The sequence below is a fragment of the Falco naumanni genome, chromosome 12 (assembly GCF_017639655.2).
Source record: "Falco naumanni isolate bFalNau1 chromosome 12, bFalNau1.pat, whole genome shotgun sequence".
Lineage (NCBI taxonomy): Eukaryota > Metazoa > Chordata > Aves > Falconiformes > Falconidae > Falco > Falco naumanni.
This window is the reverse complement of record NC_054065.1, coordinates 27,887,524-27,913,971: the sequence shown is the minus strand read 5'-3', so window position 1 is coordinate 27,913,971 and position 26,448 is coordinate 27,887,524. Positions and strand designations below refer to the sequence as shown.

Genomic DNA, 26,448 nt, shown 5'->3' with positions numbered 1-26,448 from the left:
AGCTTTATGCCTCTCTGCAATCAGGATGATCCCTCCTGCTCTGCGGCTTGTTCAAGTGGCTGGAACAGGTACAGTAATCACTCCGTCCAGGAGAGCAATCCACTGTCCCCTTGGCTCCAAGGAGAAGCTGCCAAAAGTGTAAGTCCCTGCTGGAATTTGGATGCTTTCCCTGGGTCATAGGGCCTCTCAGCAGGGTGATTGCCTTCCAGCGGTTGGTGTGCTGGCTTTCCTCCTCTTGGAGACAAGTTACGGCACAGGAGGGAGCAGGAGGGAGCGCTGGCTTGCTGGAGGCAGCCCACCTGTCAGCCTGCCAAGGGAGAGGCATTGCAGATACACAGTGTTTGGGCACCCATCCTAAGCACTTACATTATTAAGCCCTCTGGCTTGGGAAGGTGCAGCAGAGCACTTGTACTTAACCTGATAGGCTTTTCCAAGATTGTGGTTGTACCCATGACTCTCTTAAAACTTACAAAAGCCATTATCCTCGCGTGGGTCTCAGTGAATACTCTGGTCTTGCCCCTTGCAGGGACTGCAGCTGGGGAGGAGAGAGGGGGACTTGTTTGGCTTGGGGACATTCAAAGGCACAGCTCTGTGTGTGCTGTATCCAGTCCTGCCGCATTGCTTCCTGCTTGCCTGATTTAGAACGCAGTATGGAGATTTTCTCAAGAAATGCGAGCTAAGCCAGAAATGCGAGCTAAGCCGTTGCGCGTTGCTGATAGTGCGGTGCGGCTGTTCCCCCTGAGGCAGAGCACCTTATAGTATAGCCCCAGCTTGACTGATGGGACCTTGCAAGGGGGCAGCTGAAAGACCACCTCTTCTGCAAAACCAGCCCCCTTAAAGACTGGCAGAGTGCCCTGAATCATGGGTTGGTCAGAGGGGCTAGTGGTGGCCACTGCAAATAAAATGAGAGCTTGGCCCAATTTTAGGGGCCAGGACAGTTACTAGAGCTTACAGGTGTCTTGTGCGTGAGTCTTTGGAAGAAGAGTACCTTTTGGTATTTTCCTGCAGCTTTATAGCTCATAAGCTGTCACACAAGGTTAGTCTTAACAGTAGCAGAGTACTAGAAAGTGAGGTGTTTAAAATTGTAAGTAGGAGAGCAATCGAGAATGTCAGCTTTATAGCTTAACCATCACCCACAGCTTATAAAGTTAAGACAGATGATTTCTTAAAAAGAAACCTGGCTGACGTTTCAAAACAGCAGCAGTTCTGTCAAAATGAGGTGTGAGATCCAAGCTGTGTTCATGCACTGCCTCAAGCTGCAGGCCCATCCGGCCTCAACTGGGACAAAATTTCCCTTTATGTCCTTATGGGGAGAGCACACATTGATTTGATTTACTGATACTAATGTATTTTGAAGCCAGACAAGGAGGTGACATGACTCTGGAAACATAAATGATCTTCCTCTGAGGTCTCTTGTCGTTCTGAAGTCTGCCAAAAATCCCTCAGTTTTCATTTGGCTTCCTCTTCTTTCCACTCTTGAGCAGTGTTTTCTATAACTTCTCCCTGCACAGCTCTAAGGCCCCATCTAATAACGATAAATTTCTTCACACGTAACTGCACAGTAGTACATCACAAAACCGCTGTCAGCCTCGGAGCACTTTGCAAGTCAAAACTCCCTCCTGTCTGACTTGAGACCTGACTTAATTCCAGCCTGAAGAGAATCTAGCAGGGAAATACCTGGTTTCCCAGTGTGTTAGCTTATTAGAGTTAGCGTGTTTGCTGTCCTTTATTTCAGTACAGACTGTCTAAGCTGAAAAATCAAGCTGTTGATTCAGCTGAAAGATGCTGTAGTCTTTCAACCTGCATTGCTACACCTCCTCAGACTGGAGGGGTGTGCTTATATTCAGTGATTCTTAGGTATGCCTTTGGTGCAGCTAATACAGGTGTAGATGAATGTGCCGGAAAATGTTGCAGTATTTCATGTGCTCCCCTGCCACACCATCCAGTTACCCTGTGGGTAAGCTGTAAGTGTACCTGACCTGATTGAGGCAGCTCACGTTGCACAGCCAAGCACATGTCTACAATCTAGCACTGAGGAATCTGAAAAATGGGCTTGCCTGCCAAAACTGAGGATATTCAAGCCTCTGCAGATATCGGCAGTCAGTAAACCGAGCTCTGGTAACTGTTGGACAGGCATTTAAATAACTTCCTTTCATGTGTACGTTTTGTTTTGGTTTTCTCTAACAGAAAGAGAAAAGGAGAAGAGGTAGATGGAAATGTGACTGCAAAAAAGAAACAGAAAAAAGAAAAAGAGAAAGAATCAAAGCAGGAAAAACAGCTGAAGGTGAGTTTTAGTTTATCACACCCTAAAAACTGCTTTGTTAGAAGAGTGCCGTGTCGGGCACTAACTGAAGAGCTGTGGCACCTAGAGAGGGGTTGTACCTCATGCCCAGACGAAGCAGAGCTGCAGCACAGCCCGGACCTGGCACAGGAGGTGCCCACCCTGTCCCTGAGGCAGTTCACCCTGCTGCTCTCTCCTGAAAAATGGGAAGGAAGTTCTCTCGAGCTTGTGCTTACGGGATTTAAATAGATTCGGTTAAACGCCTTCTCTTGGGGAGGCTGGTTCTGTGGTCCCTTCCTGTATCATCTGGCTGTGGTGGCTGAAGCTCTGAGCCCAAGTGCTGTTGCAGAAGAGCTTGGAAACCGATAAATGACTCATTATAAAAATTAAACAGAGGTAAAGTGCAGAATTAGATAAATGATAAATCATATCTTTTTTCACTCTCTGGGGAGCTGTGTTCAGTTCTTGGGTACAAAGTGTGATAGATCACAGCCTTCTACCTTTCACTTTTTTGAGTATCGTGGAAAGAATTCAGAATAGAGCATCAAGAATTTTGTATTTATTGAAAGTTTGGCATAGGTACTTTCGAAGGAAAAAATTAGCAAGCTGCTTTTGGTGTTTGAAATCGTAATGGAGCTGTAGAAGATGGTCTGTCTACTTCTGAACAAAAGTTTTTCTTTTTTGTTGTGTGGCAGTGCCTTAATTTTCAATAAAACTTAGCTAAGACATCAAGGTTTTACTGCTGCGGTGCAGATGTTCTAGACGGATCAGGGTTAACTTTGGGTTCACTGATACTATTTTTTTTAACAGCATTTTATCAAGCATGATTATTAACTGAAAATTAAACCATTTAACACAGACAACCAGTTTTTCCAGAGTAGACTGCATTTTTTACTGTAGACAGTGAATAACATTCAGAAACTAAATTATCTTGAGATATTTTAGGACGCTACTTTGCTGTCCAATCATTTGTAGAAAGGCCAAAAAGAATATGCAGGTTCCTCCATGCTGTTGCAGGTGACTGATCTGGTAGAAATTCCTCTTTACGCTTAGGTAGCTTAAAAGATGAACTGATCAGCATTTCTGATTTTTGCTTTAATGCAAGGCCTGCTTGTTGGTGTCAGCTAGTTAGGTGATATTTGCAAAGTTTGTTGAGAGCTTACTAAGGGTAGAAGTGTGATAGAAACACAGGTGTCACTCTACCTAAATGCTGGCTGTCTTGTTGGTATTGCTTGTACCTTCTTGTTTGGGATAGTGCTGTAAAGGTTACTCTGTGGCCTTTCTTTACGTATACATGATGGAGAAGCCTTGCTTTATACAGAATCCCATAGGGATGTCCTTCCACGTGTAATCTTGAGAAGAGAAACTTCGCTGAAGCTGCGATGTGCTCATGCGTTCATACTGAAAGCTGGAGCATGTGGCTTTAAAGACCTGTTCTACTTTTTCAGATAAAATATGTGACCCTTTTGGTAAAACTACTGGTTCGTGATGTTCATCTCGCCCTCACCACGGGCTTGCTAAAACCTTGTTCATATGCTGCAGTTTCAGGACTGTTCTCAAAAAGCAATTGACTGCAAGTAGCTAAGCTGCTGGGTTTTGTCAACAGGAGCAGACAGAGCTGATCTGGGGCATCAAGGATGAGCTGAGGAAGTTGTGCTCCACTAACGACCTGAAAGAGCTGCTAATCGCCAACAAGCAGGAGGTCCCTTCAGGGGAGAATGCTGTGAGTCTGCCTGTAGTTGCTTTGCATGTGTGCTGGGTCTTTGAATTGGTGAAGTCGACCTGAGCCAGTATCGCTGCAAGGTCCACAAGTCTGAAGCATATTTCTAATGTAACGCTTCAGAAGGGAATTCAGTGCAAAGCCCGGTCTTTTTTTGTCCCAGGATTCTGATGATACTGCTGTTATGCTTGCTTGTGAAGGGCTGTATGGTGGTGTGTGATACTGAACTGGGTGCCTTGGTTTCAGTGACGTGCCTTTATTCTGCTATGCCCAAATTGGTCCATGTTTTTGGTGGGGTTTTTTTTGTTGCTGGCTCTTCGAGTGGGTTACTTATGGCACTTCACATTGCCTCCCTCAACTGTTAAATTATGCAAAAAGAAGCAAAATCTGCACAAATTCTTTCCTGGTATCTTTTCTAAAAACAGTCAGTTTTCAGCCTGTGTAATTTGTGAAAGTCTTCTCTCTTTTGGAGCCACACATTGCTTCAAGTATTTGTATTTATTAAGACTGTAAGGAGTGTGGGCTGGGATGTGGGAAGTGTCTAGACTCAAAATGGTCAAGAAATACTCTCTAGGCAGGAAAACCAGGATTTGTCTGAGCCTGCATTCCCAGCTACCTACTCATGTGCTCAGATGCCATAGCTGGTCTCCTCCTTGGCTGTTCTGGCACGGCTGCCTGGTCAGGTGCTGTGTGGTAGGTATGCTCTCCTGAATGCTGAGTCTAGGAGAGGGTGTGAGCAGACATGGTATGACCAGGGAAGCTTCATGTCTTGTCTTTGAGGCATCATAAATCACTCTGTGCTGGTAAGAGTCTTGGTTTATGTGTCGTGTTTGCATGACAAGCGCTGGGAGCATCTGCGTGCCAGCAGCCTGGCAGTTCTTTCCTTGTGCAGCCCAATGTAGTGCAGTGTGTGGGCTTCCAGCCTCCTTCTGCCGTGACCTGTTTTGTATTCTTCGTTGCTTTAGATTTTGGACCGAGTAGCAGATGGAATGGCATTTGGAGCTCTGCTTCCCTGCGAGGAGTGTAAGGGGCAGTTTGTGTTCAAGAGCGACGCATATTACTGTTCTGGGGATATTACTGCCTGGACCAAGTGTGTTGCTAAAACGCAGACGCCCAACAGGAAAGACTGGGTTATCCCAAAGGTGGGTGTTTACTGCGAATTTGATGATCTGAAGCATGTTTCTTAACTGATGTTACCTCGTGGAAGGGGACTGAATAAGCAGCAGTCAGTGTTGGATGCCAGAGTGTGCTGCAGTGCTGAGCAGGTGTCACAGTGGGGAAGTCCTGTCACAACTACATCCCTCCAGGGGTAGGCAGCTAATGCATAACTGAATCATATTTTTTCCAGTAACACTAAACTGAAAGAGATGTTGCTGTTTTGATTTGAAATCCATCACTTACCCTCTTCTAGTTTGGCTTTCCCTGTCAGTAAAGTGGGTATTTGCCTCCCTTGATGTGAATGTCTCGGAAATCCTTTTCAAGACCTGCAGTAAATGCTAACATCTGGCCAGCACTCAGTTTAGCCTTTAAATCTTATTATAAGATTTGTTGGTTTTAAACTCTGCTTATGCTTAACACCCTACAGGAGTTCCGGGAAATTCCGTACCTGAAGAAATTTAAGTGTAAGAAGCAGGACAGGGTATTCCCTCCAGATGCTGCACCTGTGAACTCTGTGCCTCCTCCCTCTGCATCTGCTCCTTTGGCAGAGACTGTGTCTGCCCCCAGAGGTAAGCGGCTGGCTGGGCATGGGTCAGTGGAGGTCGGGGTGGTGCATAATGCCATTCCCAGCCAGATAAACGTGCCACCCCCAACAGGCGTGCTGTTCTTCTGCCCCCAGGCAGGCAGAGCTCTGCTGGTACAACGCAGTGTAGCAGAGTCTTACATGCTTTATCTTCCTAGTGCGGGTAGACACTGATATGGTGGGTTGTCTGGGGACATGGTATTGAGGTCCTGGTTGTTTTCTAACAAATCATTTGGTATAATATGTATTTGCTGATGGTGAGGAAGTGCTTGCAATGAATCAGAAACTTAAAGGCTGATGTTGGAAAATGTGTCCCAGGAGAGACCTGCTGTAAAATACCTTCTTGCTTCATTTCTTGGGGAACATCCAGGGACCTCCATAATGCCAGATATTCCACGTTGTGTTGGGTTTTTAAGAGCAATAGGTGGTTGTTTTTTTTATAATCCTCCAATGGGATTTGGCTTTACCAATCACTGACGCTGACTGCCCTTATGCAAAACAGATATATTGTCTCCCGTCCGCAAAATGGCAAAAGGTTGGGCTGGCTGTTGGAGTGAGTTGCATGCTTTAGTGATACAGCCTGTCCACAAAGAGTTATACTTTCTTTCTTACTCAGCCTTTTATAGCCCTGGCCATAGTTTTGGTAGCAGGGGTTTATTGTTACTTGGTGAAAAGGTTGTAATTCTGCACAGTTTTAGCCAGGTCGTGTTAATTTAGCAATGAAGACCTTGGTTCTGATTGGCAAGTTGATTCCAGCCCCAGTGTGCCCTGAAAGTAAACTCAAAAGTTAGACCAGAGTCGGGTTACCTTGTTTGCTAGCAGCCTAGCTACTCCGAGCTGGGGGAGAAGAGGAAACAACACCCTCAACTGGCCAGCCAGAGTTAATAGCATGTATCTTCAGCAGTGCAGATGCACTCTTAGACACTTGCCATGTCTTGGAGCCGCTTGCATTGCAAAGTGTTAACACGATCATGTGATGGAACATCAGATGGGTACCAGTTTGCTCCTGACTTGTTATGGGGTTTTCATCAGGTACAACCTTGTACTGTCTGCAAGATGAAGACTCAAATGTACTGTAATGTAGTAACACTGTTGCTTGAGAGGCAATCCTTTCTACAGCCCCTCAAAAACAGATTTCCTTTTGAAGAGGCAGGAGCTTTCATGTTACAGTGAGTTTCTGCCATGCTGTCCAGGCATCAAAAGAAGAGGGAAGCAGAGCACAGCCTGAAGTAGCACAGTGCCGAAGCAGGCTGATTTTTCTTTTTTAATTTTAGTTGGAAAAAAAAATAAACAAAACCAGGCAAATAATGTGCCTACATATCCATCTTTGCTGTCTTCCATCGCTTCTGTTTGTTGGCTGGTGCTGAGCTTTGGTGCCTTTCCTAGGTGAAGGGGAAGCTTCCTCCCACTTGTGTAACACAGGTCAGACCTGCTTGGACCCTTGTCTCCCTGCCAGTTGGGCTGATTTTACTGAGATGCTGTCCCTTTGTGCTTGTTATTTGTCTGGGGGGCTCTGCACCTGTTGCTGACACACTGTGTTACTTCCTAACCCCTAGACAAACCGCTGACCAACATGAAGATCCTGGTTCTTGGAAAGCTGTCAAAGAACAAGGAGGAGGTGAAAGGCATTGTGGAGGACCTGGGAGGAAAGATGACAACAACAGCTAACAAGGCCACCCTGTGCATCAGCACACAGAGTGAGCAGCTGTGCCTTGGTTACTGGTAGCTGAGCAGATTACAGAGGACACGTGTCCTTGGAGCTGTCTGGGGATCAGTGTTTGGATTAGGGGGAGTGTTTTGTGTGTGCAGGTGGCCTTAGTGCACTTGGAAAATTAAAGACAGATGTGTGCTGTTTGAGTTTTACTTACCTAGCAAGTTAACCCTGTGGGTTGGGCAGTGATGCTCTGTTGGGTCTGTATGCAGACCACGGTGGTGCGCAGGCCACCCTTGTGGGGATGACAGGTGCTGGGGCTGCGTCCACGCTTGCCTTGGAGAAGCTGCAGAGTGACTGTGGGTGCCTGAGGGCAGTTGTTCTCTGCTGGCAACTTTAGGTCTGCTTTCGCTCCCTGTTGGAGTTGAAGTGCAAACTGGCTGCTGAGGTGGATCTGCTCCCACCTGCCAGGAGGTCCAAGGGGGACTGTAACAGGCCCAGCTGTGGGAAGGGGAGAGCTGGACCAGCCGCATAAAACAGGAGTGTTCCTGCTCTAGCGCAAGCTGCAGCTTTGAGCCGATGGGGATTTTCCCCTGCAAAGGTCAATCTAAAATGTGGTGGAATTGTGTTTCTGCAAAGTGTTACAGAACCCTGAATCATGCCCAGAGGGAGGGGCTAAAGTCTGAAACCTCACTGATGCTTTTTTCCTTTGTTTCCTACCCTGTCTCTGCAGAGGATGTGGAGAAAATGAGCAAGAAGATGGAAGAAGTGAAGGAGGCCAAGGTCCGTGTGGTCTCGGAGGAGTTTCTTCAGGATGTGAAGTCCTCTAGCAAGGACTTTCAGGAGCTTGTGTCTCTCCATGCACTTTCACCTTGGGGTGCGGAGGTGAAAATGGAGCATGAGGAAATGGCCGTGGATGGGAAGTGCAGCAAGCCCCCAAGTATGAAGAGTGCTGGGAAGGTCAAAGAAGAACAAGGTGAAGAACAAAGTGGTTGTTTCTCCATAGGCCTGTTCAGTGCTGTGCATGCACAAAGCAAACCTGGGTATAGTCTATCCTTGCTCTTTCCTTGAGTTCTCTGCCCTTTTTCTCAAAATAAATTTAAGTAATGAGATCTCAGGTCAAGAATAGCTTTAGGTAAACATGAAGCTATCTCCTGAGCTAGCTCTTGTTTCCTCTAGTTCAGTGTTGCTTCAGAGATCTTCTGTGCTGTGTGTGCCCAGGCTCCCTGATGACATCAGCCCAGGCTCTTCCTCATAACACATCAGTTCCTCTGCCACTTTGGGTCAGTGTTGCAGCTCAGGGAGGTACTGGGGCACCAAGATGTGACAAACACTGCAGTGTCCCCCCAAGGGGTGTTGGCAAGTAAGAAAAAACTGAGGTCCAGAGCAATGGGTCTTTGTTCTACGTGGTTTAGAAAGTAACACTTCTTTAACGGAGGAGAAAAAACATCCAACACCGGTGGCATTCCTCACCAGTGCTGTAGAGGCCTTGCATTATTAATGCTGGACGGTGAACAAAACCATTGGATTTGCTTGTGCATCTTCAGAACCCATTTTCCATGTCCTCCAAGCGTAGGTTTCTGTCGTACAGTTGGGTATGTTGTTGCAAGGCTGTCTCACAGCAGTAGCGTCTCTGCAGTATCTGAACATCCCCCGTGCCCTGTGAGGTTTTAAATACCACTTAAACACAACCATAAATGTGACTTTTATCTGTTGTGCAGGTGAAAAACTGACACAGGCCAGCCCTGGGGCCAGAAGGAAGGAGATAGATAGAATCTGGGAAGATCTTATTTTTTGTTTTGCTGGTGGGGTGGGGGGCTATGAATTGGTTGCTAAAGCCAGGTTAAAAAAAAGCCATGGAAGTCATTGTGCTTATATACTGGAAATCTGATTTGAAGTCTCCTTAGGGTGATAATTATGCAAATTGAAAATTTAACTGTTGATTCAAGTCAGGCTGTGTTGTCTGCCTAGGAAAAAAATGAACTCTCTTTTGCTGCAGGACCTAGCAAGTCTGAAAAGAAAATGAAGCTAACAGTTAAGGGTGGAGCAGCAGTAGATCCTGATTCTGGTGAGTGATAACAATGGCTGTGCCTGCACCACACACAATCTTCAGGATGTGTGATCATTTGCAAAATGTTTTTCTGTGACAGTATAAAGGTTCCATAAAAGGAATGTAAATTTTTAAACCATTTGTGCTCGCTGTCTGAGGAAGGATATTGATTGGCATCCATCCAGAGCTGGCTATTCCAGGATTTTCTAGTGCAACTTTCAGAAGGACCACTTAAAACTAGGGTCTACACCTTGTTCAGCTTCTGGAGCATCTGTCAGTGGGGTGAGTAAAAGCCCAGCCAGCAGAGGCCACAGGTCTGGTGTGAGTATCTGCCCCTGGACTTTTCAGGGGGCAGCTGATGCTACTCTCCAAACTTGCGGTGCTTGGACATTGTTCAGATGCTGCATCCAAGACTAGCCTTTTGGTTTTCAGTCCGTTTGCTGATGTGACACCTGCAGAGCCTGTATTTCTCTTGGGAATTCCTTCAGCCTGTCACAGGGTGTTAAATGCTAGATTTTAGATGGTCCCTTACGAAGTTACCATCTTTTTTCCTCTAGCTATGATTGATGTTCACTCCAGTCTATCTAAAGATAGATGCTCACAATTTATCAAAAAGAAAATAGACTTCATGTAGTTTTGAATGAGCATGTGGTCACTGGTTGTGTGGTATTTTAAGAGTCACACTACTTCATGGAACATCTGGGTGAGCACAAATGCAGGAAGGAGGCCTAAAATGGTAATCTCCTCTGTCACAATTTATTTCTTTTCTGTAGGTTTGGAGGACTCTGCTCATGTCTTTGAAAAAGGTGGAAAGATTTTTAGTGCAACCTTGGGACTAGTAGATATTGTGAAAGGAACAAATTCCTATTATAAACTGCAGCTGCTAGAGGATGACAGAGAGAACAGGTGAGTTTAGTTTTCCCTAGAAATACTTCTGTTCACTTTTTTCCAGTAAACACTGGATTTTTGGCACCTACAAAAGCAAAGTATGAGTAATATGTCTTTGAGGAGATCTGAATAAGTTTGTTTATTTAAAAAGGGAGAAAAAAAACTCTACCAAGAAACAACAGCAACAAAAAAACACCACCACCCCAAAAAACTCCCCAAAGGCACCAAAAACTACAAAACAAGCAAACATACCACCCATGGAGAGATCTCTGTTCTGTGTGGAGGTGTTTCTTTGTGGTGTTGACAAAACCTTGTCTAGATCAAAGCCTACAGAGACCTTTGATGGATCTCAGTGACTTTCCCATAAGTTGTGAGGTGAGTGAGTTTGCAGAATTGCACCTGGTAGTGTTCATTCCTGTATTCTGGGATGACCAAGGCTCGTACAGTTGGTGCCTTTAGGACTGGGTTAAGTGGCTAATGTGAGGGCCATAATGCTCTGTGACTGATCGCTGCTCTTCAAAATACAGCAGCAGAGTTTGGTGATGGTTCCTCTGTTCTAACATCAAGGCCCCACACGTACAGTCAGCAGTGGTGGGAATCTTTCCCATGTTCTCCAGCTTAGTCTTTTCTTCTAATTGCAGAGCTGTAACCTTGGGAAATAAAACCAGATTCTGGCTGTTCTACCACAATTTAGTCCTGTGTTGTGTGCCCTGAGGCTTAACAAAATGTACTGAAATGGTCAGGGGACAATCATGGTTTAGCCTTCCAGGCTCATCAGACACATGGTAGTGCTGTCCAGTGGTTGCATTACTGAATAGATAAAGAAGTTGAGAGGGTTCCTTAAAATGAAACTGGCCCCCCAAGCACATAGGGTGCACAGAAATCCAGGGGAGCTAATTGCTGTCAGCAGCAAACCTGGTTCAGCTCTGAATTTATTGCACTTTACGGTGTTCCTAATAAGCTTTTGTTGCTGGCTCTTGTGTGTGGGGTTTGAATCTGGATCTGCAATTCAGTGCATGGGAGCATCTCTGTGCCTGCGTTTCATGCGTGACATGAGGAAGGTTGATTGATTGTGTCCCTGTAAACGCTACGGAAGCTTACCCAAGGTGATGTCAGTAATACAAACCAACACTTGAGTGTCTCTAAAAATCTGAACTTTAGGACTTCAGGCTTAAAGATGCACTGTGTTTTTCAAATACACGACCCCAATAGTCTGAAAATTCATATTTGTGAAACATGAAGACTGAAGAGATTAGCCTCTCTTTTCCTGCTGTGCAAACGTTTATCCTCGGGGCTCTAGGTCTGGCACGTTAACACCAGGCATTTTTTCACACCAGTTCTCGGATGTATGCTCTGTGGTGGCTCTTCTGTTGCTCTCCTACAGTCTTTGATAAGAGAATGTCTTTCATAAAATTGATGGTATGCAGATGGGTGATTCGCCTGCAGTTGCATAGCTGTTGCAGGGCATTTCATTTGGACCAAGATCTAGAACCAATGTATCTTACATCGGTTCTTCTCTCACGTTTCTCTTCTCTAGATACTGGGTGTTCAGATCTTGGGGTCGTGTGGGCACTGTAATAGGGAGTAACAAGCTGGAGCAGATGCCATCAAAAGAAGATGCCGTTGAACACTTCCTGAATTTGTATGAAGAGAAAACTGGCAATTCTTGGCATTCCAAGAGCTTCACTAAATACCCAAAAAAATTCTACCCACTGGAGATAGATTATGGACAGGTAACTCTGTGATGTCCCTGTACCAGGTGGAGCATTGCTTAGCTGCTCTGCTATAGCTGTTCTGTGCTCGCTGTTGGATCGCTTGCACTTGCCAAACCTGAGGAACGAAGTGCAGGTGCGACTATTGCATCTTCTCTGTGCTACAGAAAGCAGCTGTAGATCCATGAGTGGCATGCGTTAAAATAGATGTGTTGGGGAAACTACGTAGTTTTCCATTGTCAAGTCTGAAGTCCTGTTTAGTGCTTGTTCCTGCTCACTCTCTTAATTTTAAGTTTAATTTGAACTTAATTCAGTAGTTACTTCACATATAACCTGTCTGAAAACACCATTTTCTTTTATTTGAAATAGATACTTCTCGTCTGTCTTCTGCATCCAAAACCCTCCCAAGTGCTGAAGCAGCTCCTGTGCAGCATTCTGCTTAGTGCACATCTTGAGCAGGCTGAGGAAGAGAAATTATTCACTGCCAGTGAGATGTGGCTATTCAGACAGCTAAACTAAATAATTCTCTTCCTTCTGCCCAGTGGGGGTTTGTGTGTTTATTTAAAGGCATACTCATAACTTAAGCTATTTTCAGATAAAACAGTTGAATGCTGTTAATAGCTATAAAGATACAAGAAAATGTATTTTCAAGCTGTTGCATTTTTCTGTGGCCAGATTACCGGATGTCATCTTTCAGTGCGAAGTACTCGATGCTTAGCTTTGTTTCTGGAAATTTGAATATTGCAGTGGCAAAGCATCTGTCACACTGCAGTATACAGTGATATTCTGAGGCATCTGGCAGATGCTTTATTCATGCAATGCTCTTATCAATGAAAGCATCTAGATGGTACTATGGCTAATTGATGATTCCTGTACTCATCTGTGACAGTTTTCATTAGAAAAACTTAGTGAAACTAGTGATTACATCTCTATTTTGTCATAAAAGCAACAAAGTAAATAGTATTTTTTTCGTATCAAGGCCTCTATGCATCAGAAAGCTTGCAGAAAAAGTAATTCATACTGTTGCTTGAGGTGAAGCAGAGACACATGGAGAGATCCTATTCCTTTAATTCTACTTGTATTTTACAGTGCCACCTCTTGAAATAATGTCTGCCAAATTACTGAATAGGTGGATTTTTAAACCCCCTTTGTTCCAAAACGTCAGAGCAATGTCCCACGCTCCCCATGAACTTAAGGCTAGTCATAGTATGCATACACTAAATTGGTTTTCAGTTGTTACCATGGCAGCCAGCCTGTTACTTTTATCCTTTGTGATTTTGCTAATTCTGATACTATTTTTACCTCCCAGGATGAAGAAGCTGTCAGGAAACTGACAGTAGGTGCTGGGACGAAATCAAAACTTGCTAAGCCAATCCAAGACCTTATTAAGATGATCTTTGATGTGGAGAGCATGAAGAAAGCGATGGTGGAATTTGAGGTGACTACACACATTCATGTTTCTTGGTGCTAACTCTCCATCATACTTACAGCCAGAAGCAAGTTCTTTGCAGTTCAGGGTGTATCATACTTCCCAGACATCAGTGCAAGTTTTAGATTGGCCTTAAAATAAGGGCAAGAGTCTGACCAGAATTTGCCAAGCACTGGAAGTAGTAACTTAGTTATGCCACATGCAGTTTTTAAAACATGGGTACATTCTGTGTTCTTCAGTGTAGAATGTCTGTATTAGCATCTTCAATTTAAGAAACTTCTGAGAAACCCATCTGCCAGTCCTGGGATCAGTAATCATTCTATGGTTGTCTTTTTTTTGTTGGTGGGGTTTTTTTTCCCCCTGTGATAACATGCATCGTGACCACTGTTCACTGAACGCTCTTAAAATATTAACGCAGAACCAACTTGCTGCCCATGTGAGGCTGGAGGCACTTCGGGTTTTGTGAGTGGTGAACCACATTTTGAGGGGGGCAGCACTACCCCTAATTTAGGTAGCAGATGGGCCTGCAGTTCAGACTTCAGAAGTGCTGCCAGTTAATACATACGCGAATGAAGTGCCTTGACAGAGTCCAGAGCTTCTTCTGAACAGGGCCAAACTTGAGACTTTTTTGGTTGTATTTCTCATTTGTTCTAATGATACCCTATCTTCATCCATTCATCTTTTCTCCATACTTCTTGAGCCACATTTCTAACAAGCTTTCAGAGAGTGGTTGGGTAGTATTGTCTGTCTCTCCTTGCATAGAAGCAGTTTTACTGATGTTTAGAGATCCTGCATTTTGTTTTAATGCAGCCATTCAAACTGGCTTAGTTCTAAATAACACATTTCAATTTTCTTCAGCCACCTTAATTATCCTGCCCTAAGACTTCATATTTAAGCGGCTGCTGTTTGCTTTCTGTATCAGTATTTTGTGTCCTGCTTTTCAGAACAGGCTTTGCACCATTTCATAGAGCTTATCTGAAAGCTTTCAGGTGGCTTGCCCAACATTTTGCAGTACCTTGGTTTAATTGTGTTCTCGTATATCTTCAATGGTTCTTTACATCAGTCTGCTAAAATATTTGTAATTCTTTGTAACTGCAACTGGCTAAAGACTGAACTGATAATCATCTGATGTCATTTGGTCTTGTAGAACTGTTGAAACTATGTTAATTCACACCATCTGCAGATCTATAGCAGACCTAGGAGTCCAGATGGGCCTGTCTTCCTATTAGATTTATCTTCCTGTACTGTTGCTGCTGAACAGCTGTTTTCCGTTAGAGGAAATAATGCTTTTCCTAGTTAGAGGTTTCTGTGCATCCTCTGAAAACTGCTGCTTGCTTTCTTTAATCAGCCTGATCTCAAGTATTTCATTCCATCGAGGTGCTCTCACTCTGCCAAAACTGTAGCAAAAAAATCTACTGTCGTAGAGTAAATCTGATGCATTTCTTTTCCTGCTTTTCATTTAGCTTTTAAGGTTTTACCTCGCCAAGCATACAGTTTATTACAATTGTCTGTGACATTGCCTTGCATGAAATTGCTAGTTAGAGGGCTGAATCTGCTCTACTGCTGTACCCTTTCTTTCTTGGTGGAAGGCAAACATCCCCCTTGCCTCTCGTGACAATCTTGGTGCACACATCTGTGATGTGGAGCTGATTCTTCGTGCTGCCCTCGGTGCATCTGGTAGTAATTGCAGTGCTGTTGTTTTAGACCTAGCCCCTTGGCTGTTTGTGCTCTTTTGATGCATTTAATGATAAAGCTTTGGATGCAGTTTAGCTTTACATCAGAGGTTAGATCTGTTCACCTCCCATGAGCCACAGGGGACGCAAACTCCAGCCCTTTGGCTGTTTGTGGGCTCAGTAGATGTGCTCCTAAATCACATTACTGGGGGATGTGTTAGTTTATAGGTGTTAGTGTTTAGCTGTTAGTGCTTATACGTGTTATTTTATAGGTTTATGTAACTTACAATTAGTATAGGTGTCTGCAGCTATTCTGCACGCCCAAGTTAAATGGCCCATTTTACTTTTACATGTCCTTCATGATTTTTCAGCTACTAATTAGATAATGCGGATGATTGGTACTCAACAGGGAAGTATTGGCCCCAAAAGTTTGAGAGCCACAGATGTATTGCAGGTTGTTTTTCATTAGGTTATTAATCTTGGCGTTGTGCCTCATGTGTCCCCAAGACGTGATTGGTTTTGAAGCCCACCTTCTCTCTTGCAGTCCGTCCTGACTTTTCTTAGTATCTGGCTTTATGCTTAGCTGCAGCTAAAGGTGAAAGTTCTCCTAAGCCCAGTACAGGGTAGAAATCTCCACGCAAAATCACTTCAGGGCTTTCACACCAGTCTCTAGCTTGGAAGAGCCTTCCAAGTTCAGCTTGCAGAGAAGATTTGCATATGGCTGGGTTTCCTAGCTCCATAGTGGATAAATAATATGGAACTTACCCAGATGGCATGTGATATACATGGATTCGTAGGCTATTCTGTCTTTGAGGTGAATCTTAAACCCATGAAGTTAAGTAATAGCCAATTTGACCTGCAGAGTGTACGGTGAGTACTGTCAGAAGTCCAGAGGGTGTATGTGTAATCTTTGTTAAAGACTCCATTGGACTTCACTTCTGTCAAATGTTTTTGCATTTGGATGATCCTTAACTATGCAAGGATTTAATGCAAATCTGAAACTCTCTCAAGTTCCATCAATACACAAAACAACAACATATAAATTAAGTCAGTGGATAAATGCAGGCAACCAAGATACCACTTTTAATTTAGTTGTGCTTTTTTGTTGTTCCTTTTTCATTAATGAATATGAAGCATCTTATAGCCTCTTTGCATTTGACCCTTGATAACTGTAGGGTAAAGCTGGAAGAGGTTGTCTGGGCTGTGCCTATAGACACAGGTGATCTTATGAAAAAGAACTATTTAATTGAGGTTGCTTCTTTGCCAGCCTGAAATGTATGGCTAATGAAATGATTAAGGAACGCATCTGTTGCCAGGTTAATATTCAACTTCAAGCCAGATGCTTAGTACCCTATTTTTGTATTGTCCTAGCATGCATACTTAGTTTCCTGTTGCAGTATTCCTTTGTTTATAGGATGTCTTCTCAGTAGTGTGCACTGTCCTTCTGATGTCGTTCCTCAATTCACAGAGATTAATACCAATTCTGAAGTGTTTCCATGCTTTCTGTGGTCAGTCCTACCAGGATGGAGATACTAGTTCCCTAGAAACCAGAGAAGGAAGGCTGCAGTGGTTTCAGTGTAGCAAAACCCTGTGTTAACAATTTAAATCTTCCATCAGATTGACCTGCAGAAGATGCCATTGGGAAAACTGAGCAAGCGACAGATCCAGAGCGCGTACTCCATCCTGAATGAGGTTCAGCAGGTGAGCATGAAAGAGATGTTAGAGCAAGAGGGGAATTCAGAAGTTCTTCTGGGCTTGGAGTGAGGTGAATGCTGAGCTCTGTGTATGAAGAAGACCTGTGCTCACTTTCGCTGGGGAAGAGGATGTCGCTTCCACATGTAACTCATTAGTTCTCTTCGCTGTTGTACCAGTTTGGGCAGTACTTGTATCTTTCACGCTTTTGTACCACAAAGCTCAGTCTGAGCCAGGCGCAAGTGGCAGCTGAGTAAATGAAGCCAGTGTCTTGATCTAGTAGTGAGCTGGGTTTCCACCCCAGAGAAGTCTGTTAGAGGATGAGAATAAAGGTTGAGTTGACACAGTAAAGGGTCTGGTTTGATGACATCACTGTATTAACACATCGTGATCTGGACCAGTGCACGTATGACTACACAGTATGCCTGAACAGCTTGCAATAGTGTACCAGTATGTCCTGGTTTTTGTCATGGGCTCCCTGGCAAAACATAGATACAGGAAGTTTTACTTCAGTTGTCAGAGGACCAGAACCTTGCCAAGGACATGTACCCCTTCCATATCCAGGAGCCTTTATTTTGCTTTCCAGAAACATAATCCCAAATAGATTTTTCTCATACCGGAAATCCTGTGTATTTCTGTGCAAGTACTGTGACTTCCTACGTGCAAAACAATTAAATAGAATTGCCATTTTTAGTCCTGTGAGAGTTTCAGCATTACTGCTTGTTAGTCCTCAAGTATCTTGTGTGTGTCTATTGCTATGGAGACTGAATCTTACTCAGTAATTTTCTTTGGTGCTTGTTGTCTTGTCCAGGCGGTTTCCGACAGTGGCTCAGAATCCCAGATTTTGGACCTCTCCAATCGCTTCTATACTCTGATTCCTCATGACTTTGGGATGAAGAAACCACCTCTCCTAAATAACTTGGAATACATTCAGGTATTGACTGGAAGTCGTATGTTGTCTACAGGCAACAGGTCTGAGACCAGACATCTAACACAGAGAATTTGTGAGGTTTTAAGACTTCTTTAACCTCACGCTTCCATGAGGTTAAGCTTGTCTTTCTTAAGAATATCTTCTTGTTTGTTTATTTATGTGGTTATGCACATACAAATAATTATATGTATAAGTTATTAGAAGATGTATATATTATGGTCTACTTATATAAATACACGTATGTACATATATATTTTAATATATTTATGTGTATGTATTTTATTTTCTTAAAAAAAAAAAAGCTATGATGTTGTGTTGTTAGATGGCAGTGTGTGGCCAGTGATTCACATACACTTCTATAATTTGGGATATTCCAGAGTTACTTTGAACATGTCAAAGGTGCAAGTAAAATAAGCTCTTTAATTCTTCAGGCTAAAGTGCAAATGTTGGACAACTTACTTGATATTGAGGTTGCTTACAGCCTTCTCAGAGGTGGAAATGAAGATGGAGATAAAGACCCAATTGACATTAACTATGAAAAACTTCGTACTGATATTAAGGTAAGGAAATGAGCGAGTGAATACAAGCTGATGGCCGTTTAGTTCAGAGTATAACAAGTCACCTAAACTATAAGTGGACAGATGTATTGGCATGAGTTCAGAGAAGGGCCACTGAGCGGGTTAAGGGACTGGAGCATATGAGGAGATGCTGAGAGAGCTGGAACTCTTTAACCTGGAGAAAAGAAGTCTCAAGGGATATCTTATCAATGTCTATGAATACCTGATGGGGGAGGGGAGTAAAGAAAACAGACAAACTCTTCTCGGTGGTTTCCAGTGACAAAAGGCAATGGGCACAAACTGAAATATAGGGGGTTTCCAGTGACAAAAGGCAATGGGCACAAACTGAAATATAGGGAACTGTATTTAAACAAAATTAAAAGCTTTTCTTGACGGTGTTTGCTTTTGGGTTTTTCGCTTGTTTACTGTGTCAAACACTGTCAAAACACTGGAAGAGGTTGCCGAGAGAGGCTGTGGAGGCTCCACTCCTGGAGGTGTCGGAAGCCTGATTGGACACGGCCCTTGGCAGCCTCTTCCAGCTGACCCTGTTTTGAGCAGGGGAGCTGGAAATCATCTCAGTTTCCAGAGGTGCTTTCCCATCTCAGACATTCTGTGACTGAGTGCTGTCTGTATACCTGTACACCATCTCTAGCTGGGAATAAATTTCTGCCTAAATGATAAAAGAGGCTTAATCTGGAGAGTTGCCAGCATAGTGTGGATGTCAACATTTTGTAAGAAGCCTGCTAGTTTGTATGCTAAAGAAACTTGTCTCATTTGCCTCTTTGCAGGTTGTTGACAAAGATTCAGAAGAAGCCAAGATTATTAAACAATATGTGAAAAATACTCATGCTGCTACTCACAATGCATATGATCTCAAAGTCGTGGATGTAAGCTGGGCAATACTGGGGTTTATGCTTGTGAAGATGGACTCTAAGTTGACTTCCTTGTTTGCATTTTCCTTTTATATTTGAGTAGCTTATCTGGTTTCCTTTGTTGAAAGGGTGGTTTGATAGACCAATTGCTATTTAATAGCATAGCAAAAGTCTAGGCAGAGATGAATCTAAGCTTAATGAGGTGTCTTTGAGGTTGTTTTTATTTTAATATAATTGGCCTCAAAATGGAGGTGGGGTAATAATCATCTAGAATTAAGCCTAAGTTTATTGAATGATTTTTCAGAAAACTATGATCTCATGAAAATGCAGAAGGGAAGGTGGAGAAGTAATCGATAAGAAATACTGTGTGATCAATGCTACCTACTTTTTTGCTAGCATGACATAGCAAACAGCAAATACTAAAAACCGTCCAGATCACTTTTCCTAGCAGATTAGTGCATATTCCAAATCGGGTGATTTTTTTGTTTGTTATCTGATTAGTTGCATGAAGGTAATGGTTTATTTGCTTGGTTGTTCTTTTTCTCCTGTCCATTTTTTAATTTAAGATCTTCAGGATTGAGCGTGAAGGAGAGAGTCAGCGTTACAAGCCATTTAAGCAGCTTCATAATCGCCAGCTGCTGTGGCACGGTTCCCGCACCACCAACTTTGCTGGTATACTCTCGCAGGGTCTCCGGATAGCTCCTCCTGAGGCTCCTGTGGTACGTTGAACAGCTTCTCTGGCTGCCTCCATCCCTGTGCCCAGAGATTGCCACAGTCAGAGACAACCTAAATAGGAGAATTTTGGGGGGAGGGGGGCAGTATTATCTCTCAGCATGCAGACATCCTATGTCCAGAGTGGATTGCTGACTGGCGTCCACGAGAGCTTGAGTTGCAGCTTTGCTCTCCTGGGAGCCCAGCCAGGTGGATTCAATGCTGCCTTTGTGTTATTGTCTCAATCTTTTTTTGTTTTGCTGCTTGCAGACTGGCTACATGTTCGGGAAGGGCATCTATTTTGCAGACATGGTATCCAAGAGTGCCAACTACTGTCACACATCTCAAGCTGATCCCATAGGCTTAATACTACTGGGAGAAGTTGCCCTTGGAAATATGTAAGTAACTTATGAAGAGTATTTGCTGAACAAGCTTAATATATCGTGGTACAAGGCGATGCTAAAATTGCAAGCCTTTTGTTCAGTGTGAAGAAAGAGCACGTGGTATTTCATTAGAAACAAGATTCTTAAAATGCGATCTATTTGGTTGGGGGGGAAAAATATCAGTGTTTCAGGTCTAGAATCTTGTACTAAATTCCAATATTGTTAAAATCAGTGACTGAAAACAAAGAAGGGAAGGCAGCTAAGTTCCAGAAGTTACAATCTAAATTGACTTTATATTAACTCACCATAAACTGAAGCCTGTAAAAAAATGTGATTTTTCATCAAGATAGTTTAAGATGAATATGAAATGCTATTGTGTGTTCTTTGTGCTGGCCAGGTATGAGCTAAAGAATGCTTCTCACATAACAAAATTGCCCAAGGGAAAACACAGTGTGAAAGGTAAGCATTAGTAGTTGTCGTTGGTAATCTTTTATTGATGGCAAGCTCACATTGTGTGTCTCTGCTTAGCAAAGAGAACTATAGTCATTTCATAGTTGTATTTTATTTAAGAGTCTGCATAATGTTGCCCTGTAGTTGCATCTGCGTATGTGACATTTTGAGGCAGGAGTTAGTACACTTGGTATGTCCATACTGAAGTTAATGTGTTACCTGAAGTTCAGGAGGAAACTTTCATTTGATATTACACAAGAGAAAATGTAAGGTGCCGCCTTACTCGCTTTCATCATAACAATACTGTGTATTTTAGAAGAGAGATGAGAGGTTTGATAGGTCAGAAGAATAATTTGTTTAGCTTTCAAAGTGCCTTAGAAGCTTGGGGAAAAGGGAAAAGCTAAGAATAAAAGTTCAGAGGGAACAGCTGTTCTCATTACATTTCCCTCTGCAAAAAGCATCAGTATCTGGCACTGACAAAGGATGAGAGAAAAGACTCAGCTCTCTAATTCAAGCAAAAGAAATGGTAATCATTACCATCTTCTGTACTGAGATGGGAGAGTGGAGAACAGTAATGTTCAGTAATGAGTGAATGTGCATGTGTTCATTAATGGACATAGGATATTAGAGCTATTAGTCTGGTCTGGTTTAGCTTTGATCATACAGATTATCTAATTAACAGCCAAAAGTCTTAAAATTCTCACTTTTAGTGTAGCAGCATACGACTACAACAGGTACAGTGGTGCTGAATTGAATAAACAGACTGTATTTTTTGTGTTCTTTTTAATACATTTTTGCACTTGGTCAGCATCTAAAAATATATGTGAAGTAATATTTGGCTGGCTGAGTAATTTCTTTATGTGCAAAATCTGTGTTTGCCTTCTAGATTTGTAACTTTAACGTTTTTTCCCTTTCTAGGCTTGGGCAAAACTGCACCTGATCCCACAGCCACTACCACCCTTGGTGGTGTAGAGGTTCCCTTAGGGAATGGGATCTCAACAGGAATTAATGATACCTGTCTTCTGTATAATGAGTATCCTTTGCTGTTATGTTGGCTGCACACTGTGTTTGAGTGTTGCTGAGTTTAGCAGGATCTCGCTAATGTCAGTCAGGAGTTTTGGCACACTGTTCTGTTTCTTTAAGATATGCTTTGGAATACTGGGAGACAATTTAGTCTCTTCTCCAAGGGGGATGATTTTATAGTTGTAACACTTAAATTGTCATCCTGCAGAAAAGGGAAACAATACATGTAGCAATTAGCTGTTGCCCCCACAGGACTCGATACCTGAAGGCACTGGAGTGGCCAGACAATGCTGCCCAATAGTGTCTGGCCCAGAGACATGCCAGGACAAGGGGTGGGGAATGCAGCCTGTGGTTTCACTTCACTCCAGTTTGGTTTCTTCCTTGTGGTGCTGTGGCTGGCCAGCTTGGCCAGGAGGAGGTGGGGGAGCCAGCGCTGTGGCTTGATGGAGTCTCATCACACAGCTTCTCTTGTGTTCCCCACACCCTTTGCAAGTATTGAGGTCGACCTCAGGTGCCCATCAGAGATGTGGCCATTAAGCCTCTTTCTAGGCAGAAGTGCACCCAAATGAATGGGTGCTCAACATTCACAAGAGGTCACAAGAATAAGTAATGTCTAAGGTTCCAGGTCAGTCTCTTCACTGCCCTCTGGGTTGCATAGAAGCTGTCTTCTTGCTTGGTAAGGTGTTTTCCTCTTACAAGCAGTTTTGGCAACAGAACTTATGGCAATGGTGTTTTTATCTTGAATTTTCTTAAACATAGCATCTGTCTTGGTCAGAGAATAAACTATAATACACTTGTTATTGGCTAATTGAGGTACCATGTGCATTTGTTTTGTTTTACACCATGTTTAATGGGGGTGTTTTTCATCTAAAATTGGGATTAGAGGTAAGTTTGAGGCCTAAAGCATTGAGAAACACGTAGGTGATCTGGGACAGTCTTCTGGGAAAAAAATGGTGTGTTCATAGGATGTGCAAGCACTGCTAACCATTGTAGAACTCTTCTCTGTGATTCCAGTTTGGTTTTTTTAGTAGGAAATTAAGAGGATTTTAATGACTTTGTGCTAGATGGTAGCAGTAGAGCTGCAGTTATAACTGTAGATGCCAGCTCTGTAACTGCAGATACCATCTAGGCTACATCGCTCCACTGTTTGGTTAGGGGGACAGATTATGTGTGCTACGGCTCTGGCTGACAAAAAATACTCTTCAAGAGCTATAGCCTTATATCTAAAGTCAGTTCACCTACCTGTCACTCAGGATTCTTGCTGCACCATCATTAATTCTCCATATGACTGCTAGTTGCTTGTTTCTAACTATTGCATAAAACATATTCGGATTCAAAGAAAATTCAGATTTAAAGATTTATGGTTTGATCTGTTAGAACTGCTTAATCACACAGGCATCTCTATGGTAACTTCAGCTCAAAGGTGAGGTTTGACTGTGTTTTGAAGTTTTTCTGTGTTGATATCAGCAACTGTAATTATTCCTTAACGTTATTCCCAGATATATTGTGTATGATGTTGCTCAGGTAAACCTGAAGTACCTGCTGAAACTGAAGTTCAACTATAAGACATCACTCTGGTGAACAGTATTTAGAAGCCCTGTTAGACTTATACTGTAGTTACACTATAGCGTTGACTTCTGACATGCTTACGCATTGACTTCTCTTACCAAGATATCAAGAGCTAAACTGCAGAAGAGGTTACTAAATCCTATTTAGTACAACACTTAGTGAAAGTTTTATATAAACGTGTGGCAACACATGGACCTGAATTCTGATGAGAACAAGTACCTGGTTTTGTTTTCTACCACTTGTAATTTTGGGGTTTTCAAGTGTTTCTTTTAATTGACCAAACTGACAGAAAAAAATATCAAGGTTATGTTTTTAGCCAAACAGAGCAGGGCAATAGCAGAGAAGGAACTTGAGGATGTTTGCGGTATTTGCTCTGTTAAGGCTCCCTCTTGTTTAAGATGCCCTTCTTCAGTTTTCATTTGAATAAATGATAAATGTGCATTTATTTTGAGGTAAAAAATAAAAGCTAATTTCATACTAACAGCTTTATGTTTCAAAACTCCCAAATTGTTTTGGTTTTGAGTCACGATTTAAATGTATTTGGTAGAATGTTCTTAAACATGATATATCTCTCTGAAGATCAAATGCCAAATATTGAGATCTGTAGTCATGTTTCAGGAAGTCATGGAGAAATGAAAATTTGGACTTTCCACTGAGACTTCATCTGTCAACAGTTGGTGCGATAAACATGGAAAATTTAATTTGTGGATGTTTTGAATTTAGTATTAGCCCCAATAAACCTCCTTTAAATATCTACCTTCAATGTGATGTAAGTTGGTTGTTGTAGACTTATGTCCTAACAAAGCCATAAGTTGAGTTTGGGCTCAAGCTTCACTCATCATGACTTAAGAGTGAGGTCTGTTGCCACTCTGTGGGTAGTCTTGAATTCCCTGACTTGAAACGTCAATATAAACTAATAATTTCAATGTTTAGTGATGTTTTGCTACTTTTCACTTTCAGTAAGTCATTGAGCAGTATGGGAATGCTAGAGCAACATCAGTTCTTTCTCTTCAAAAATGACTGATTTCCCTGACCTATTGGGGCAAGTTGGCTAATGCCCAGGGACATTAGCAGGGCGTTCACTCTCTCTTCCGCTGACAGTTCCCTTCCCAAGAAGAGACAGTTCAAGCTCATTCTGACGGTTGCAGCTTTGGTCTTTGGTAACCTGCGCAGAAACAGCAGATTAGATTCCTAAAGCATTGTCATGTCCCAGTGCCCTTTGAAAAAAGGAGTTTGAAGCCAAAGCGGTTGCTAACGGTGCAGCTGCTCCCAGGACCCCTGAAAGGAGAGGAGGATGAGGAGTGATGGAAAACAAAGCTGCTGCTGGGAGAGAAGGAAGTGTGGAAGGACTGGGTAAGTCGTATGGCTTGAGGACAGCTCAACACAAGAGAATCAATTGAGGTTGGTGCTAGTGGGCTTTGAGGAGAGTGGCCCTTGTCTTCTGGTTCTTCTGTAGCCTAACCAGTGGCTAATTACTGTTCTGATTCCAACAGAAACTTTTGGTTGGTCACTTAAGTATAATCCCGTCAGTCTCTGAAAGAGAGCATGGGAAGTGGTTGTTTAGTTGTGAGGTGGATTCCTCCCCCCCCTTGCAAAACAAACGAAAAACCAACCAACCAAACAAACCCGCAGGAATTAAAGGTAGATGCTTTCAGTGTTCCGTCACCTGTACCACAGGCAGCTCAAAATTCCCTTTTGTTCCAACCTGAGCAGCACAAGGAGTGCTTTACATGTATGCAGTGCTCAGTTATAATTGTAGCACAACCGGGTATATTGCAAGCTGTCTCTAGCCTCGCAAATACAGCAGTAAAAGGTACGGTGGGACAGGACCTTCTGGAGAGGCAGCATGTGCCTTCTGGGGACTGTAGGAGAGCCCTGGTGTGGCTGTCCTGCAGGGAGATCTAATGTGGATTCAGGTGCTGCATCTGCGACCAGCTTGTCTGACGGCAAAGCGGACCTGCTCCTGAAAACAGGCACTGGTGCCGCTGTGACCCAGCATAGAGACGGCCTCTCCCCGGGGCCACACTGGGAAGAGCAGCACGGTGACAACCACCGAAGGCATTAGTTCTGGAGTATGTGCAGGAAGCACAGCTGAATGAACAGGCAGCCCCATTTCTGTCAAAAGTACTGGAAAGGAATGAGTTGTCAAGACAGTAGGTCCCATGACATCCTCTGCTTTTTTCAGAGAAGTGATGTTGAGGAATGACTTCTGATACAAACATTAAACTGCAAAAAGCAGCAATTTATAAATATTTAAGCATTTTATCTTTATTTAGCGTGGCTGGAGGCTCTGTTGTACAATAGCTTGCAAATGTTAAAGATAGTCCATGCAGTTTATGTGAATTGGGTAAACTGAAGGAATACAGCCTAGGCTTACTGATTGGCAGTCAGCATGAATTGTTTGTGACTTGCCCGAGTTCATGCAGGAAAGAAGTGGCTGAGAAAAAAATACAATACAGGTCACCCAATGCAGTATTTTAGCCCTAGAACAATCTTGGTACAGCCTTTAATGAAATCCACACACCTCACCTTCTGTTTCTAATCAGAGGAAAGGGAAAAAAAATCACCAACCCAAATAATTTATATATGAAAAAAGACCTCTGGGCACATCAAGTTCTCAATACCGTAAAGAGTTGTACTCATGAGTCATGCACTGTTTGTAACTTGAGGTTTTTGCTTCAGCTTGCTTTCTGGAAGACTGCTTCAGCCTCTCTCTATGAGTTCTGGGGATGTGATTTTCTGCTGAAGTGTTTTTGTGGCCAATTTATATCCCACTTACTATTTTGCTTTAATTACTTTTATACATGTGGTGAGCCCCCTAACTTAGTCCATTATACTCTCACTCCTGTTATGACCATTAAAAAACATAGTTTCCACTGTTGTGGAGCACAGGCATCAGACCAAGAGCTTGTGCTTTTACTTTCAAGTAAATGCCAGGCTACTTCTCCAGAAATCCATTTTGGAGATGCAGTGGCATCTATGAGAAGAAATGCAGATGTAGATCCCAGCCAAGATGACTTGCTGGTTTTCATTTGTTCCCGTGTGAAAGTAGCATGCGGGCAGTGGGCACTGTGGGTCACTTTCACGGAAAGTGAGAAACACAAGTACAGTCTGA

The 26,448-nt window shown here is 43.0% G+C and overlaps 2 protein-coding genes across 4 annotated transcripts in view; both read left to right on the top strand.

Moving 5' to 3' along the window:
• PARP1 (poly(ADP-ribose) polymerase 1) overlaps positions 1 to 24,096 on the top strand; it is a 65,304-nt gene extending 41,208 nt beyond the window's left edge. For all 3 annotated transcript variants that reach the window (XM_040611439.1, XM_040611440.1, XM_040611438.1), the window contains 19 exons: positions 2,188 to 2,284; positions 3,888 to 4,004; positions 4,967 to 5,143; positions 5,587 to 5,728; positions 7,299 to 7,439; positions 8,127 to 8,369; positions 9,393 to 9,461; positions 10,217 to 10,349; positions 11,869 to 12,064; positions 13,353 to 13,481; positions 16,763 to 16,846; positions 17,649 to 17,771; positions 18,200 to 18,328; positions 19,114 to 19,212; positions 19,764 to 19,916; positions 20,179 to 20,306; positions 20,689 to 20,750; positions 21,660 to 21,774; positions 23,264 to 24,096. In XM_040611439.1, the coding sequence (XP_040467373.1) occupies positions 2,188 to 2,284; positions 3,888 to 4,004; positions 4,967 to 5,143; positions 5,587 to 5,728; positions 7,299 to 7,439; positions 8,127 to 8,369; positions 9,393 to 9,461; positions 10,217 to 10,349; positions 11,869 to 12,064; positions 13,353 to 13,481; positions 16,763 to 16,846; positions 17,649 to 17,771; positions 18,200 to 18,328; positions 19,114 to 19,212; positions 19,764 to 19,916; positions 20,179 to 20,306; positions 20,689 to 20,750; positions 21,660 to 21,774; positions 23,264 to 23,345 (2,419 nt within the window). In that variant the 3' untranslated portion in view covers positions 23,346 to 24,096. The remainder of the gene's footprint in view (positions 1 to 2,187; positions 2,285 to 3,887; positions 4,005 to 4,966; positions 5,144 to 5,586; positions 5,729 to 7,298; positions 7,440 to 8,126; positions 8,370 to 9,392; positions 9,462 to 10,216; positions 10,350 to 11,868; positions 12,065 to 13,352; positions 13,482 to 16,762; positions 16,847 to 17,648; positions 17,772 to 18,199; positions 18,329 to 19,113; positions 19,213 to 19,763; positions 19,917 to 20,178; positions 20,307 to 20,688; positions 20,751 to 21,659; positions 21,775 to 23,263) is intronic.
• Positions 24,097 to 24,667: 571 nt separating this feature from the next.
• Positions 24,668 to 26,448, top strand: part of LIN9 (lin-9 DREAM MuvB core complex component) — a 44,876-nt gene continuing 43,095 nt past the window's right edge. The window contains exon 1 of the mRNA XM_040611442.1: positions 24,668 to 24,686. The gene's annotated coding sequence lies outside the window, so the exon portion shown is untranslated. The remainder of the gene's footprint in view (positions 24,687 to 26,448) is intronic.